Raw genomic sequence first — 18816 nt, 5'->3', positions numbered from 1 at the left:
AGACTAATGTGGGTTTCTCCCCCGCCAACCCCACCAATCCCATCCATATTGTCCCTGTTCATTTTCCAAGTTCATCCCTAAGACATAATTGGGAGTGACTTTCTGGGTTTCCAGGCCTGCATTTATATTTGGTGTGTGAATTAAAGTCAACCTGTACTTTTTATGTTGGCGTTTTTTCCTACAGTGTGTTTCTCTTTCTGCAGAGACAAATGGGAAACTTTTGGTAGAAAAATCGGAGGACACAGACTATGATGGGTCATCTTTGCCTGAAGATTTTTCAGAGGTATCATAATTGTTTCTATACTTTTTTTTTTTTGAAGACTCCAGATTTTTTTTTACCCAGCATTCTCCTTGTCTTTGTTGGCTAAGCTCTCATCCTGTCCAATGAAGAGGTGAGCTAAATGTGTATTTGATATTAAAAAACAGTCCTCAATCGAGTCCTATCTTACTGTGCCTCAAAAGACTAATGACAAACAAACAAACAAAAAAAGTACCTAAACAGACAGAGAGAAAGACAGACACCAAAGTGCTTAATTAATCAAAACCCTAATCCTCACTTCTTTATATTCCAGTGGATAAATTATAATATAATTATAAATTATAATTATAATAATCCCACAAGACAATTTCATCCATCAAATAACATAAGGCTACCACAGAATGTAAAATGATGACCTAATAAAATTTGTCCCATTAATTTGTCCTCAGTAAAGTCGAATCATAACCTTAACTTCCTCATATCTTCAGTCAAAATATAACCTGTATAACCAATCATAAACTCCACTGAAACTCTTAATATAAATGTAACACTCTTGATGGAACAACCTCCTGCAAAACGGTCCGACAAGACCAAAAATTCATTGGGGGAGTTTTCTATTCATCACATAATTGAGCCCGGAATTACGGTCGTAAATTGTTGCAGTCATAAGGCAAAGCATTATGTGACTGGACCTGATTTCTTTTTTTTAAATTGTATGATAGTCATTAAGCAAATGATGCAGTCATTAAGCAAATCGATTTTATCCAATGGGTGTGGGGTGGGTTTTTTTGCCAGAAATGGGAAGTAAATGCCAAAACTCGGGAAAAATATCCCAGAAATTATGGTCACATCATGACCACAGGACACTGCAAACAGCCATAAAGGTGGTTCCATTTCCAAGGCATAAAATGTGATCATGTAATAGCAGGGGAGGTGCAGCCATTGTAATTTTGAAAACAGGTTGTAAGTAGTTTTTAGGGCAGGAGGTTCATTGTAACTTTAAAAAGTTGTTGTAAGTGGAGACTTACCGGTATGCAAATAGGCTATATACCGTACTTTTTGGACTATAAGATACACTTTTTTCTCCCCTAAAAGAGGGTGGAAATGTTGGTCCATCTTATACACCGATTACAACCATTTTTGGCCTCCTGAAACCCCACCCCACGTGTCTCATTTTTGCCAAAAACAGGCCCATTTTTCACAAAAACGGGGCACACAGATGGTTTGGGAAACCTGCAGAGTGCTCCTGGGGGCCAGGGAAGGCAAAACCCAGACGCGCGGATGTCAAAAACTTCCCCCCCCCTTGTTTTCCTCTTCAAAATCTTGGTGCATCTTATACTCCGGTGCATCTTATACTCCGAAAAATACGGTAATTAAAACATTAGCAATCTTTCAGCACCATGTCAAGTTGGCTGAAATTTTACTAAAATAAACCTATTGCAGAAAGGCAGGGAAATTTCTTATAGTCTGGAAATTCCCTTTCCCTTGTTTGGTCTGTAGTTGATTGCAAACTTTTCTAATCTGCCTTTTCCCTTAGCAGACCCAAATAAATGGCTGTGAAGAACATTGCAATGGCAACAGGATGTGTGAACGGTGAGTCCTTTCCTAGGGGATATAAGAAACATTTATAATGGGAATGGTAGGTTATACTTTTTGGAAATACCCAGGAAACCACAGAGATTTTGAACGCAAATTGTAAAAAATTCCAAAAAAGAATGGGACGGTGATTTTTATTTTTTTTTATTTGTTGGCTAACAAGATAATCAACTGAAGCCTTTGTAACTATGATTACTCTTTTTACAAGACATATTCGTTTCAGAAAATGCCTACCTCTTATTCATCTCTTCCAGTTTATGGCAAAATCTTTACCTATACTAATCAACCAGACTCAATAGTGGCCTGTTTTTCTTCACTGTTCCAATATTTACTTGATGGCCGCAAACCAAAACTGTATAAACTTCTTGAAATCAGTGAGCTTGAACATGCTTACCTGCCTTGGATTACTGCCTTTTCAGTAAGAAATCATGATTTTTTCCATTTGAGGATTTAGCAGCAGCAATCCGTTCACTAAAAAAACGATGCAATCCTTTTAATATCAGTAATTGAGGTGATGGATTTATTTTATTGGATTTTAGATAGCAGGCTACAGGACTCAGCTTTCTCCTGCTACTTTTAGGTTATTCTTTATTTTTGATCCCCTTTCATGAAACACCCAGTAAGGTGAGCTGTTAGAATGTAGGTGACATATATTTTTTTAAAAAAAACACCCCTTTTTTAATACGCAGCATTCTGATTAAGAAAATAATTCCATTACACTTCATAACCTCTATCAATTAAAATTATTATTGACTTTTGGGAGAGAGATATCTATTTTTTTGTCTCAGAAGAATGTATTTTTCATATTTTTCCAGATTACCTCAGCAACCTTTGATAACTCAGGAAGATGATGATGATGTTACTTGGGGAAGTGAGGAGTTGCCCATTGAATCAATAAATCAGCCACAGTCCGTTAAAGGTAGGCAGCCATTATTGTATTCTCCAAATGGATAACTGCTAAAATCTCAGCATTTGTCATATTTTAATGTCAGTCAGTCCTGGAAACAGTAATATTGATAGTAACAAACTGGATTTCTAGTTGTAGAGTTTTTCAAAGAATAAACTTCGTCTCCAGCTGGCAGTAGAATCCCTGAGGATTAATTCCCGCCATATTCAAGAACTATCTGGAATTCTCTATCTAGAAAGCTACCTTAAACCAACTGTTGTCATCTTCAAAGATGCACAGCTCTGTTCAGAAAGAGACACACTCCAAAATATCAGCAAGATCAGGACAGAGAACTATGAAATGATGAAACAAATTAAACTGGATTTGATGTACATTTAAATGTCATTAGTGGCTCCAATCACTTTTCAAATATTTAATCTCTTTTCTGTTGTTCATGTTAAAAATTAGGATTGGTTGACAATTTGAGAATTCCTCCCAAGCTGTGACTTACTGCAGCTCACAAATGTTTGGGCAATAGGCTTCTCACCCTATTGCTTGACTGTACAATGTACTGAAGCAGGAAAGATCTACATGTCAAATTTGTGATCCTCTTGTATCTTGTAATGATTGCTCATAACTGATGTGTCACTTGATGCATGGAACATTAAAAGCTGGAGGAAATGTAGGTCTACAGTAATGGCCAGAATTGTGGAAACCTTTTGGGAAAAGTGTATTTTCTAAAACTAGCTAATAACACCACTTTTTTTGGAGTAGTACCATAAAATTATATATCAATGGAAAGATAATTTAATCAAGAATGTAATGCAATAACTTTTATGAAGGATTTTGCTATTAGAATGGCAGTTACAGTATAAAGAAGAAAAGTGAAACACGTAGAAAAAATGAGATATACAAAAATTATCACCATGTCAGTTAATACTTAGTTGGGTAACCTTTAGCATGAATGACGGCCTTACAATGTCTTCCCATGGAGTGAACCAAATCTTTTAGTTCTGCAGCTATTATAATGTGAAACCAAGATTGAATGATTTCTTCTATTAACTGGGTTTTATTGGTGGGTCGCTTCTGACTAACAAGTTTCTTTAGTTGGCTCCATAGATTTTCAATTGGGTTAAGGTCTGGGCTATTCCTAGGCCATTCCAGCAGTGGAATATGATTATCTTGAAACTCAAAAAAAAAAAAAGTGGTGTTATTAGCTGTCAAACCTCAAAAATACACTTTTCCCAAAAGGTTCCCACAATTTTGGCCACTACCGTAGGTCTATCTATCTAGATTCCCACTGTCAATGAGAGGCAGACAATTAGTGAAAGTTGAGGTAATTTAGAATCATCCTGTTGCCACCAAATAGTATTTTTCTGGGCCACTTAATGTAATTTTAATAGGACTGAAAAAACTCTGGATGACTGTTCTCACTCTTTGCCATCTAGTAGTTAGCTGATTTGTGCAGCTAGCTCAAAGCTGATAGCTCTAGTTTTCATAAGAGAAATGTTCCCTTATTCTGGGGTAAATCTCCTAAAGTGATGGACAGAAAGAGGTTTGCTTATAATATTCACAACAAGGCTGCCAGAATCAATTGGCTGATGACGAAACATCCAATTATTGAATGAAGAGTTTCCTGTATCTCCTGCTTCCATCTAGTGGCTGCCCAAATGTTGGTAGCTCAGATGTGATAACTCTACATTTACCAGAAGGCAAAGTAATTAGACTGGTCCTTCCTTAAATTGGCCAATTACATCCTTTCAATTTATGGACGTAATTGAGGGTTTTCATTGTGAAAGAGAGAGAAAAAGGATTGTGATAGATCAGTTGTGGAAAGAAGCAACTTTTTTTGTAAGTATGAAATAGGTTTTTAGATGTTGTAAATTGAATGAAAAAAAAGTGTCGTAGTAAGGGTTAAGCATTGAATGTGAAGGTTTAATGCTTAAGAGTTGTTTACCACTTGGGTTATTTATGGGAGCCTTTATAAAGGTTGTCAACATAGTATGTTTTAATCAGCCTCTGACAGCCTGCAAACTATATCATGGTGACCACTGTTACTATAGTTCATAAGTTAGCAGCATCGTAAGGAGTTTTTATGTGGATTTTTATCGACACCAGTACATCTATCTACTTTCTGTTCCAGACTGCCCATTAATCACCAATGAAGAACTTGCTGCTCTTCCAGTAGTCCAAATTTTTCCTTCAGGCAACTACACAGGAACCAAATTAAAATCAACTACTCAGAAGTTACGAGGCGTGCTGGAACAAGGGGTCCCATCTAAGGAGATTGAGGTGAGAGGAAGTTCTGTAAAGCCAACCCCCAAAAATGGGAATAAATACTCTGTTGTCCTCCCTTTGGCTTCAGTGGGAAACCTGAGGATATTTTCAATTAATGCTTTTTTTTTTTCTTACTACAACTTACAATTAATGTGTCAAGTTTCGAGGTCGTCTCAAATAAATTGCATTTCAAACAAAGTCTTTGAAGAAAACTCCCATTTATTAAGCACAACATTCAAAGCCCGACTCATCGTAGCCAACACTGACTTCCAGACCCAAAACCCTCCCTTTCCGTTCCCCACTCCCCTGCACTCATTGGCCATCTTCCAAGTCACTCTAACCCTATCTACTGCTCCAACTCAAAGGAATTTCCCTCCTCCCATCCCATCTCCTAGGGGATATTATCTCCAGGTAAAATAAGTAGGTGAAAAGTCAAACGTCCCTTTCCAGACGCCTCCGCTCCTCCTTCTTATGTCAGCACTAGAGTAAATGCAGTTTGAAGTGCTGACATCATGTTTTTTTGTCCCTTAATACAAGTAGTCCTCGACCGTAATTCAGCCCATAATTTTGGTAATAAGTCATGAGGGTCGTAAAAGCAAGTCACCATGTGACCACATCCAGTTTTATGATCTTTTATGGATGGTTTTAAAGCGAACGACGCAGGTGTTAAGCAAACCCATCATTTCCTTTGGGGCGGTTTTTACCAGAAACCAGAAGTAAATGCCCGTTTCCAGCAAAACAAATAGTAAATTACGGTTGTGATTGCAAGGCGCTACAAAGGGCCATAAATGCAGGCTGGTTGCTGAACGCCCAAATTATGGTCACATGACTGTGGGAGGCGCCCAGATGTTGGAACTTCAAATTTGGGCCACAAATCACATTTTGCAGGTCCATCATAATTTTGGAAGGTTGCTAAGGGTCCGGTCGTAATTCAAGGACTACCTGTAGAAGAGTATATTCGTAGCTCAGACTTAGTGATGATGATGTTGGCTACCTGGGTAACGGAACACCTGTAAGCCAACCACAAAGAAAACTCCACTATTTTCTTTGTTTCCTTTGTTCATCAGAATCTTTGTTCATCTCAACCTGTGCTAAGAAAGTTTGCATGCATGTTTAATTTTCCCCCATTGTCAAATTCTTTACACCTGTACACCACTTCATTATAAAAATACAGGTAGTCCTTGACTTACATCCATTTGTTTAGTAACCATTCGAAGTTACAACAGCACTGAAAAAAGTGACATGGCTGTTTTCACACAACCGTTGCAACATCATAACATCATGTGATCAAAATCCGGATGCTTGGCAACTGGTTCATATATATGATGGTTGCAATGTAACTCATTTAACAACTGTCAGAAAATTTGAGCTCTGTTGTGGTCGTAAGGTGAGGACTACCTGTAATTTGGTGCCAACAGGAACCCAAGTTTCCATGAATATCATAGAATATTCCATGAATATTTTGACCAGGGATCTATTGGGCATCAAGCAAGATGTCCATAGGTACTGGGGATCTCGTAGGTATAAGATTACCTGACACTAGAGAAATAAGAACATTGTTGAAATTATTCAGTCATTTTATAAAATATCAATTATTTTCTACATTTGCTACTCCGCTAAATACTCCCATGTTTTATTGCCATCATTGTTTCCATGGTTCTTTGTCATTTATACCTTGCATAATTATTTAATTGCAAGCTCTGTTCAGGAGAGTATTAATCTAAAGTGCTAATTGAATAATCTAATTGTTCATTATCAAGCTATTAAACTAAACTTTATCTCACACTTCAAATCTTTCAGCCATCTGTGTTGACCTGGGTGATATAGACCATATTTAATGTAATATATTCTTCTTTAAAGGCAAAAGAGGACTTAAACAATTTTTCATCCATTTAGGAATATTTGTCATTACAGAGTCTTCATGATTTAAAGCCACTGGATCAATGTTTGGTTGGCCAAACGAAGGAAAACAGAAAGAAGAATAGATATAAGAACATTCTGCCTTGTAAGTCTGGATTTCCAAACGCCCTCTTATTATTTAATTTATTCTTTTTAATTCTTGTAGTCATTAATGACTGCCTTTGAGACAGCAACAGATGGAATATTTATGTCAGAAGATTACCTGTAGAAGTGTGGCTGAGTTCTCTTCGAAAATTAAACCATTTTTTAAATTAAAAAAAAACCCATAGCTTGTTGCATAAGTCATTATGCTAATTCTTCGGTTTAGTATAATAGTGTCATATTTTTAGGGTGGGTACACATGGGGGAATAATTCAGTAGGAATTATGTCCTAGGGAAATAATAATAATTTAGCAGTCAGTGATATTGCTCATAACTATAAACTTTACATCCAGTTTTATTTCTTAATTGCATATCTTTATGTGGAAGCAAGCTTAAAATCCCCCACAGTCCATCTGTGTGTGTGTATGCGTTTGAGCCAATTTTAACTCCTGGGAACTTCCTGGAGAAATCTCTGCAGTTTTCCAGACAAGGCTTTTCAGAAGTGGTTTTCCATTGCCTCCTTCCAAGGCCTGAGACAGAGTGACTGGCCCCAGCTGGCTTTGTGCTTATGGTAGAACTAGAATTCACAGTCTCCTGGTTTCTAGCCCAGTGCCTTAATCACTACACCAAACCTGTTCTTGTAATTAAGATATAGGGCTGGAAATAATACTATAACTAGAATATAATATAATTCTTTATTGGCCAAATGTGATTGGACACACAAGGAATTTATCTTTGGTGCATATGCTTTCAGTGTACATAAAAAGACAAGATACATTCATCAAGAATCATAAGGTACAACACTTAATGATAGTCATAGGGTACAAATAAGCTATCGGGAAAAAATCAATATCAATATAAATTGTAAGGATACAAGCCACAAAGTTACAGTCATGCAGTCATAAGTGGGAGGAGATGGGTGATAGGAACGGTGAGAAGATTAATAGTAATAGTAATGCAGCCTTAGTAACTAGTTTGCCAGTGTTGAGGGAATTAGTTGCTTAGCAGAGTGATGGCGTTCGGGAAAAACTGTTCTTGTGTCTAGTTGTTCTGGTGTGCAGTGCTCTATAGTGTCGTTTTGAGGGTAGGAATTGAAACAATTTATGTCCAGGATACCAGGGGTATGTAAATATTTTCACAGCCCTCTTTTTGACTTAGTATAAGTACCGTATTTTTCAGAGTATAAGATGCACCTTAGTTTTTGGGGAGGAAAATAGGAAAAAAAAATCTGCCTACCAGGTATTCATCTGGCTAGCGTCCTTAGTCTGGTCAGCTTCAGCACATTAGTTTTGTTGGTTGGGCATTAAAAACAGCTTCTAAAGTAGAGCTGATCGTAGCAGAGAGAAGCAAGGAGAAAAGCAGGCGAAGCGTGGAAGATTGCTTCACTCGCTAGCGCCTCGTTAGGGCTGAAAAACAGCTCCTAAAGCACAGCTGATCGTTGGAGGGAGCAGCAATGAGAAAAGCAGGCAAAAGCGGAAGTTTGCTTCACTAGCTAGTGCCTCGTTAGGGTTGAAAAAAAGCTTCAAAAAAGCTACTTTTGGAGTATAAGACGCACCCAAATTTTCAGCCTCTTTTAGGGGTGGAAAAAGTGCATCTTATACTCCGAAAAATACGGTACATGGAATTAAAATGTTAGCATATTCTCCCCACTTTTCTATTGTCCCCTGTTCCCTTCCTCTTCCTTTTTGGTCTTACCTAGCTTAGATTTTAAATTGGTAAGTGGTAAAATGCCATCCTTATTGCTCAATTGGTAATAATAGTGACAATTAATGAAGATCATCTCCTTCTCTGTTGGGAACTGCAGATGACACCACAAGGGTGCTTCTTGGACCCGAAGGCGGCTATATCAATGCCAGTTTTATCCAGATGCTGGTGGGGACAAAGGAATATCTTTACATAGCATGCCAAGGACCCCTCCCTAATACGGTGGCTGACTTCTGGCAAATGGCTTGGGAACAGAAATGCACTCTTATAGCCATGATGACCCAGGAAGTAGAAGGAGAAAAGGTCAAATGTCAGCGGTACTGGCCCAACGCTCTTGGCAAAACCACAATGGTCAACGATAAACTCCGTCTTTCTCTGGTGCGGCTGCAGGAACTCAAAGGTTTCATCATTAGAATCATGGAACTCGAGGACATTCAAGTAAGGCTCTTGTCTTGAGGGTGGTTTTATGGGAGAAATCAGAGGGGGGAAAAAAACCCTCACTTCTGCTCCTCTTTCTTGCTTGTATGGATCCAAAACCTGCTGAACTAATTTCAGAAGTTGCCATTGGGGACAAAGGATTCAGAGAGGATTCATTTGCACAGTTGTTGAAAATAAATTCAAAAATACATAAAATACTCGTAGTCCTTGACTTACGACCACAATTGAACCCAAATAATTCCGTTCCCAAGCAAGACATTTGTTCCGTGAGTTTTGCCCCATTTTACAACCTTTCTTGACAATTTTGTCAAGTGAATCTGCAGTTGTTAAGTTGGTTAGTAACATGGTTAAGTCAATCTGGCTCCCTCATTGACTTTGCTTATCAGAGGTCACAAAATGTGATCCCATGACCGTGGGGCACTGCAACCGTCATAAATATGAGTCCATTGCCAAGCATCTGAATTTTGATCACGTGACCATGGGGATGCTGCAATGGTCATAAAGTGTGAAAATGGTTATAAGTCACTTTTTTTCAGTACCGTTGAAACTTCAAACAGTCACTAAATGAACTGTTATAAGTCAAGGACTATCTGTAGAAGTGCTTAATGTTTGAAGAACAAAATATTAATATTAAATATTAATATTTTAATATTTAATTAATATTAAAAAATTATGAGCCAAGGTCTTATTTGAAAATCAAGAGGTGGTTGCAAGCTGTAATATAGCAAACTTCTAGAGTATAGCCATGTTTTTACTTTGATTATATTTTGAACATCTGTTCAAAATAGGTGGTCCTCAACTTACTACCATTCATTTAAAAATGGTTCAAAGTTAAGACGGCCTCAGAAAAAGTGACTTATGACTGTACTCACACTTACGACCATTGCACCACTCCCAAGGTCACATGTTCACAATTTGGGTGCTTGGCAGCTGCTCCACATTTATTATGAGTTGGAAATCCTGATTCTCATGTGACCTTTTGCTGATTTCTGGCCAAAAAACGCCCATTGGGAAAGCTGGATTTGTTTAATGACCGCATGATTTACTTAATGACTGTGTGATTCATTTAATGTCCCTCATAAAAATGATTGTGAAATTGGCTCCAACTTAACTTATGATTGCAATGACTTAGGATGGAAATTCCGCTTCCAGTTGTGGTCATAAATCGAGGACTACCGTTATTACAATGCTTGTAGTCTCCCACTCTGTCTCTTGAGATTCCATTTGCTAAACCTACCATTAATCTTTAATAATTGCTAGACATTTCTGCTTTACTCATGGTATTCTTTCCCCATTGTTGGAACTCAGGGCCCTCTGGCTAATATCCACCATGTTAAATTTCCCATGGTTCAACATAGGAGTGATCTAGAACCATTCTAGACTGAAGGTAGCTGAGAAGTTGGGGAGCTGAGTCTCCATACATCTGTTCTGCCCCAGCTACGGATCCCAAGGAATGTAGGACATACAAAATTCCGAACAACTCGGTTTACTACAAACACAATCTTTTGCAAATGCAGGCTGTTAATAAAACATCCTTAACAACCTGCCAGAAATTCCACAGATGAATTAAAGTCTTACAAGAGTTGGCAATTAGCCCAGAAGCCAGGTTTGCAGAGAAAATCCAAACTCAATGATCAGTGAACTAACGAACGTTGTTTCCTGCAACGTTTACAAGCTGTGTGCAAACTTAAATAGGCTAAGGGAGTGGCCAATTAGCCCCAAGCCTTACTCTAGAGGAGACCTCCTCCTGAGTAACCACTCCTGCCTTTTGGCAGCTCTGCGTGCCCGTGCATTGAGAAGAGGCTCCTCCACTTCATCCTCTTCACTTGAAGGAGCCTCTGGAGGTTCTGAAGGCCCTGACTGAATCTCTGCCTCTGGCACCACATCCTCTTCAGCCTCCTCGCTGTCCGACTCGAGCGCCAGCTACACAGGCTGCTGGCACGACACCACACCAGCCTCCTCCTCATCGGGATCAGCAACAATCCGCGCAGGCCGCTGGCGGGCCACAGCAACATCTGGAAGATGCTAAGTTGAAAGAAACTGTAATGATGGAAAGAGAACTCGGCTATGGATTGGATTTTTTTTTAAAAAAAAAGTTAGATTGGACTTTTAGTCCTTGTTGTGAGATTTATTCTCTTCAGGATACTTGATGGTCTTAATTTCTCTGTATGTGTTCTTGTTTGAATTTCAAATCTACAGACAGGTGAACTCCGTCATATTTCCCATTTAAACTTTACTGCTTGGCCAGATCACGACACACCATCTCAACCAGATGATTTGATAACTTTCATCTCCTACATGAGGCACATCCACAAATCAGGACCCATCATTACTCACTGCAGTGCAGGCATTGGGCGATCAGGGACGCTTATTTGTCTTGACGTAGTCCTGGGTTTAATCAGCCAAGACCTCGAGGTGAGTAAACCTACATGAAACTTCCTCCAATCCTTCAAACTTGAGATTATAATTCACGAAATTTTAGGTGGCCATCTGCTATATGGTAATTCTGGTCCATCCAAACTCATCTGAAGAATTCTAGATTGGGGAAGTGTATCTTAATTATTCTTAACAATGGATATTGAATTAGTTTATTGATATACATCTGGCTCATCACCCTTTAGTCTGTTTTTAAAATCTCCATTGGCTGCACAGTACAATTTTAATATATTACCCATGAGAAATGTTTCAGAAGTTTTTGGATTTTATTAATATAAGCTCCTTGTCTTCTGAGTCAGATGCCTTGTCCCAACGTTGGTAAAAGGTAAAGGTTCCCCTCATACATATGTGCTAGTCGTTCCCGACTCTAGGGGGCGGTGCTCATCTCCGTTTCAAAGCCGAAGAGCCAGTGCTGTCCGAAGATGTCTCTGTGGTCATGTGGCCGGCATGACTAAATGCCAAAGGTGCACGGAATGCTGTTACCTTCCCACCAAAGGTGGTCGCTATTTTTCTACTTGCATTTCTTATGTGCTTTCGAACTGCTAGGTTGGCAGAAGCTGGGACAAGTAACGGGAGCTCACCCCGTTACGCGGCACTAGGGATTCGAACTGCTGAACTGCCGACCTTTCGATCGACAAGCTCAGCGTCTTAGCCATTGAGCCACTGCGTCCCAACGTTGGAGTAATATGCAAATCAGAATGCAAATTTTAAAAGTTATTCATAGCTTCATCATGAACCATCAGAAGATGGCACCAAATGCAGACAAAATTCTTTCAACCGAGATATCTTGCATCTGTTGGGATGTCCTCTGCTTTGTGAAGGCCAAGAGTCCTATTTGGTGCTGAGCATCAGTTCTAAACTTTGGGAGGGATGAATTCCATAAAAATTTCACAACGTGCAATTTAGATTGGGTGTCTTTTTTTTTCTTCTTCTTCTTCATAGTTTGATATCTCCGAAGTGGTGCGGCTGATGCGTTTGCAAAGGCATGGCATGATACAAACTGAGGTATGTTTATCCTGAATTGCAACACGTGGTCCTGTTTCTCAGGTTTTCTAGTTTCTTAACATGCCCCAACAAGAGTCCTGGGAAAATGAAAGCAAAGGAGAAAATGGAAAGTGTATTTATTTTATTGGATTTCTTTATTTCTTAATAGCTGAGACTCTCTGGATAGTTTTATAAACATGGAAAATAAGAATAAAACCAGGGATGAAATGCTTCCGGTTCGGACCGGATCGCCTGATCCAGTAGCGATGGCGGCGGGTGGTTCAGAGAACCGGTAGCAAAAATCCCTCCCCACCCTCATGCCCAGCTGAGCCGCACGATCATCAGAGGCTTTTTACTTTATTTTTAAAAGCATTTTTTTCTACAACCTCTTCGACTGAAAAAATGCTTTTAAAAGTAAAAACAAAGCCTCTGCCGATCAGGCAAGTCAGCTGGGATCGTCAGAGGCTTTTAAAAGCATTTTTTTACAATCTCTTCAGCCGAAGAGGTTGTAGAAAAAATGGTTTTAAAAGTTAAAAAAAAAAAGTTGGCCACGCCCACTCAGGCATATTACACCCTCCCCCCCCACCAAGCCACGCCCACAGAACCGGTAGTAACAAATTTTACATTTCACCACTGGAATAAAACCAATCATGGAATAAAACTTTACAAAATGAGGGCAATAAGAAGATAAACCAACGTAAAACCAAACTGTAGTTCCGAGATCTATAAAATGCTGAGTTAAAAAAAAAGAGGTCAGGAAATAAATGTCTTCATATTACGTTGTAAAATGAGTACCAATGAGACAAGAGGGAAGGACTGAGAAACAGAGCTGTGCAACACATGGTTGATTCTGTCTCAGCTTTTCAAAGCCGCTATGTCTGCATTACAGAAGATGTAGCTGCTTTAACCTGCTTTGCACCAACCTGCTTTGCAAAGCTCTTGTTTTGAAATATTCTGCATAATTTTAAAATAATTATTTATATATCATATTTGGAAACCACCCAGACTCGTTCCATAAGGAAGATGAGTGGTTTCTAAATACGATATATTAAATAAATAAATAAATGTTTATATTCAACTCCCTCTGGAAGGAAAGGCTGAAATTCAGAAGATAAAAATTAAGTGATGGAAAGGAACTTTCACCCATGCAAATTTCTCACACTTCCTTCCCTGTAACATTTTTTTTTTTTAGAATGTTCCTGGGACTATACAGTTTTGTGAGATTAGAAACTGAAGTGAGAAATGCCTTGCACTATTGCAGCCAAGAGATTTTATATATTGGCTACCCGTACATTTTGCAACCTCCCATGAAATACATCCAAAAGATGCAATCCATCTTTTGCTGAGGGTGAAGAATGTTGTGTAAGGAAGGGTGGGAATCCGTTAAGCAGAATTTTCTCGGTCACAGCCAAAACGTGTCTCTGTTTGGCATTGGTATTCTGTGAGAATATGCAATAATCCCTTCCTTTTACAGGACCAATACATTTTCTGCTATCAAGTTATCTTGTACGTCCTAAGACGTCTTCAAGCAGAAGAACAGCAAAGAAACAGCTGAAATATTGTGCCAAAAATATGCCCTTGGATACTTTGGATGTATTCACATTAAAGATTGAAGCTGGTTTAACATTTGTACCATTTCCATGAAAGATGTAGATCAACGAAAGAAAAAAAGAATTGTGATTGACAAATGCTTGCACACACTTTCTTCAAACTGCAGTTCCCAAGATTCTTTGCGAGTGGACTATAAACAGCTTTTGCCAACATTATTCCAGTTCCAGTCTCAATTAAGCATCAGGTACCACTAGGAATGCTCCTTCCTTTGCATAGGTGTGGGCACTTAAGCATCATTTATATACATTTATATTTAATTGTGCTGCATTTTTGCAGCTTTTTCAAATCATTGAAAGTAATTGACATGTTAAAAACATTTTTTAACATATACTCATGCTTCTTGCAGATTATTTTCCAGTTACTTATATAATGTGGAAGCTATTTTTGGGGAGGGGAATAAAACAGTATTTTATCCTGATGGATTTTCTGACAGTACATTTTTATCTGGCTATTTTTCAAGTGTGTTTATAACAGAGCTGTCTTTTTCCAACAATTGTAATATTGTAGAGATTTCTATAGAAAATACTTGAAATCAGTATTTAAGCTTTACTTATTCGTGTATGGGAAAATAGCAAATATTTACTGAATCACATGTTACAATGTTTATATCAAGGCTTGTGTATATATTTATATACTTTTACAAAAAAAAAGGTGAATTATCAAATATCTAAACTTCTAACTGCTGAAGCATTTCCCCGGTGTAAATAAAAAGTCACTTTTTAAAATATGTCATGTAATAACTCTATTTTGTGTCCATTAGATCTGCTTGTTTTTCAGTTTCAAGTGACTTCTAGTCTTTTCAAGAAAATTTCAGTTGAAATCACTTCCATACTTATTTTCAAAGTATCTGAATTCTATAAAACGTGGACATTGCCATGGAATCAATTATCCCCCCTCATTTTTTACACTGCTTGCTATGTGATTTATAGCTCTTCAAATACCACTAGTAATTGGCTGCAGTCTGCTAACTTTTTTTTCCTATGCACAGAAACATAAAGGAGGGATGTTCAGTTATCCACCATTTCTATTACCGTGTTTCCCCAAAAATAAGACCCTGTCTTATATTTTTCTGAACCCCAAAATAAGCACTTGACCTTATTTTCAGGGAGGTCTTATTATTTTGGGGTGCATGGAGGAAACCAGAGGAAACGGCAGGGACCAGTTGCACATGCGTTTAAATATTTTTGGGGAGGGCTTATTTTACTGCATGCGCTCAAAAACCGGATTGGGCTTATTATCAGGGGATGTCTTATTTTAGGGGAAACAGGGTACTTAAGAATGCTATGGGTCCAAAATAAGGTACAAAAAGGTATTTAGTTGATGTCCAAAAGAACTAAGTGGAGCTAGCTCAAGTTTCTTGGAACAGATATTCGTAATATGGGTGATGCCACCATGCCATGAGCAGAACATCTTGTGGACTATAAACAAATTTTCTCCAGCTGATCTTAATAAAAATAGAAGTCTTAATCTGACAAGTTCTTCTTCTTCCTAGTGTATTCCCGTAAGTGCAGCGTCAGCTTTTCGGATCATTGAGTGCCACTTTGCACAGTCAGCTGTATCTCCAGGGCGCACAGCTTACATATCTTTGTTGATAGTGTCTTGCCATCTCTGTTTTGGGCACCTGTTGTGACCTAGGCCCAAGTAGGTATGATAGAGACGCAATCAATTCTAAACAAATAGATTTTATTAGAACAGCTGAGAATTAGCTCATTCTCAGCGTAGTCCAAATTAATTCAGAACAAATTCTTCATAACACAGTCCTTTGGCCTTATCACCAACCTTGGTCTACTTTGGCAACCTGCCAAAGGCTTTTCTTGGCAAAAGTTCAGAAGCAGGAGACGCCGACAAGAAATAAATGCAGCAAGACAAGAAACTTGGCCTTACTCCCAAGTTGTCCTTTTTGCTTTAGCTGCTCTTGCCTTCTGGCAGCTCTTCTCATGCGTGCACTAGGAACAGGGTCATCCTGTTCCTTTGCCTCTCTACTGTCAGCCTCTGGAGGCTCCGGAGTCCGCACATCACTCCCCAATGGCCCTGGCCCCATTTCTGCCTCCAACGCAGAGCCCTCATCCGGGCCTTCCCCAGCCTCCAGGACTGGCCCATGTTCTTCCTCACCCTCATCGCTGTCCGACTCCACTGCCAGCTCCACAGGCTGCTGGTGGACCACAACAGCACCCGCGAGGTCGCCAGCCGTTGACTTCTAGTTGGTAGGTAGTCTTGGCAACAATGGAAGGTACTGTTCTCAGGACATGACCATATCAGCAGAGCTGGCCTTAATCTGACAAATTCTTGGTCCTTGTATTATTTCATACATGAAATTAGACCCAGTAAATTACAAGCAGCAATGCAGATTTTAGGGTCTGGGATTATATTATGTTTTGGTTGGGGGTTTTTTTTTATTGGTTGCTTACAAATGAAACAAATATTCCATATCCAGAGGGAACATGCTAGCCTTTCGAAAGAAAAATAGCACAAAGCGTTTTGACATCAAGGCAAATAGATTTATTACTGCAAAGCTTGGAGGCTGCGGATCAGCATGAGTGCAACAATAAATTTGTTAGGTCTTTTAAGTATCCAAAGATTCCTTGTTATAATTAGAATATGTCATCTTCAGAGCTAAACAAATTTCCATCAGTCCTATCTTCATTTTCAGAAAAGTGTACATCCACAGCAGAGGAAAACCTTATCAACCAAGCTACCAGTCAAACTGGATTTTATATAGTTTATTCTTATAGATTAACATGATTCTCTCCCTCTCTTTGTGTCTGTGTTTGTGTCTGTGTGTTTCTAGCAATAAGAGACAAGAATATACTTGGTTCAAAAGCAGATGCTCCTTAATTAACAAGAGAATAGAGTATTGTTTTAAAATATATTCAGTACATATATTCAATTAAAAGGGCCTTGCGTTTTTACATTCTCCAATCTCATTTGTTTCATTTTAGCCAGAAGCAGAGTCCAAAAGCTTTTGCTTCTGCTTTAAGTTAATCAATTTAAATCAGAACTTTTTTTGTTGTTATTCTTACAGGGTACTGAGCCTTAATGCAAATCATCTGCTTTTGTAGAAGCAGAATGTTTTCTGGCGTTCTAAAATACTTAAAAACTGAATTATTTATTCCAAGAGATCTGTGGTGAATGATAAGACATCCACTTGGAGTGATTTTATAACATTCATAGTTTTAGAATTTTGTAGTTTGTTCCCACAATAAATGATTTATTTTAAATATTTGTCGTACTGTAAACACAACAATACAATATTGTATAGTATGGACAATCAATACAATAAATGAGTGTTTTTCAACCTTGGCCACTTGAAGATGTAGGGACCGATGAAACAAACAATGTTAAAAAAGTTATATTTATGTAGTTACTTACCAAGCACATCTAAATTCTATTAAATTAACCAGAATATCTTCACAATCGCCAAGGCATTTTTGTGCATTCTAATGCCCACCCGCTTTCAAGTGGCCAACATTGAGAAACATCGCAATAAATAAATGTATGGGCTCATCCATCATGGCTTAACATTTTGAATGAGGCCACCATAATTTATTCAACAAACATGACTAAATATCCTGATTATATTCATGTTGTCTGATGCTGGATAAAAGTTTGCTATTCATCCTGGTTTGATGAAATGAGTCAATTCCAAGTCATGGTCTGTGCTTTTAGCTTGTTTTCACAAATCATAGTTAAACTGCATTTTTAGGAATCGGGGAATATTGCTAAACAGAGTTTAATTGAAACTCAATTAAAGCTTCTCATTTACTTCTTGGATGTGGCAGAAGCAGCTTGGGAACTCAAGAATTGCAGATGAATAGGACCAGAAACCAACTTCTCATGCCTTCCTCCTATAGCAGGGGTGTCAAACTTGCGTCACCAAAGCGGTGTCACGTGATGTATCGGGACTTTTTTTCCCCTTCGCTAAACCGGGTGGGGGCGGGGCCAGCACGTGGCGCATTCTGCCCGTCGGCCGCAAGTTTGACAGTCCTGTCCTATAGAGAACCTTTAGGAATTAATGGCCTGTTTTGTTTCTTTTGTAATGTAACATGATGTTGGTAGATACATGCAATCATCTTATAGTTGCAGAAAATCATTTTGCTAGCCTGCTTGTGTTCATTCTGCTATTATGTTGATTCAATCACCAGCTGGACCACAGTTACTCAGAGAAATACACCACAAATACATATACAGAGGTAAACAAGTTCTAGTGAGAACCACTAGGGGGCAGTGGTCTTCTCTCCAAAAAGATCTTGCGTTTTAGTTCAGCCTTTCCACCCCATGAAACTTTGCGTTGGAGTTCAGATTTCTCAAGTCTCTGGCGTTCCAAAATCCTCTCGGTCTCTAATGCTGCAATGCAGAAAAGTGCAAAAGATAAATCAAAGCATAATTAGTCAGCTCAAAGATTTATCATCCCCCGAAGTTTTAGGAGCTATCTTTTTTTTTTTTTCCTAATGGTGGATTAAGGATCTATTCTATTGTCTACCCCTCTCAAAAGTTGACCAAGCAGGCAGTCACTAATTAAGTTGAAGACTCTGAACTCTGTTTAGAATTAAAAACTCAATTTAGCTGGCAAGCTAAACCATTAAGATTATACTGTGCATCTAAGCCGTTGTTTTCCAAACATGGC

The 18816-nt window shown here is 38.5% G+C and overlaps 1 protein-coding gene across 1 annotated transcript in view; it reads left to right on the top strand.

Annotated features, from left to right (window-relative positions):
* Positions 1-14400, top strand: part of PTPN13 (protein tyrosine phosphatase non-receptor type 13) — a 134273-nt gene extending 119873 nt beyond the window's left edge. Inside the window, exons 38-46 of the mRNA XM_070948109.1 lie at positions 204-283; positions 1797-1852; positions 2671-2774; positions 4885-5033; positions 6933-7023; positions 8824-9161; positions 11361-11576; positions 12540-12602; positions 14056-14400. Of these exons, the coding sequence (XP_070804210.1) occupies positions 204-283; positions 1797-1852; positions 2671-2774; positions 4885-5033; positions 6933-7023; positions 8824-9161; positions 11361-11576; positions 12540-12602; positions 14056-14136 (1178 nt within the window). The 3' untranslated portion in view covers positions 14137-14400. The remainder of the gene's footprint in view (positions 1-203; positions 284-1796; positions 1853-2670; positions 2775-4884; positions 5034-6932; positions 7024-8823; positions 9162-11360; positions 11577-12539; positions 12603-14055) is intronic.
* The last annotated feature ends 4416 nt before the right edge of the window (positions 14401-18816 follow it).

This window comes from Pituophis catenifer, unplaced genomic scaffold (assembly GCF_029215685.1).
Source record: "Pituophis catenifer annectens isolate HBS135680 unplaced genomic scaffold, rPitCat1.0.hap2 SCAF_8, whole genome shotgun sequence".
In the NCBI taxonomy this organism is placed as follows: Eukaryota; Metazoa; Chordata; class Lepidosauria; order Squamata; family Colubridae; genus Pituophis; species Pituophis catenifer.
This window is presented reverse-complemented; position numbering and strand designations above follow the sequence as displayed.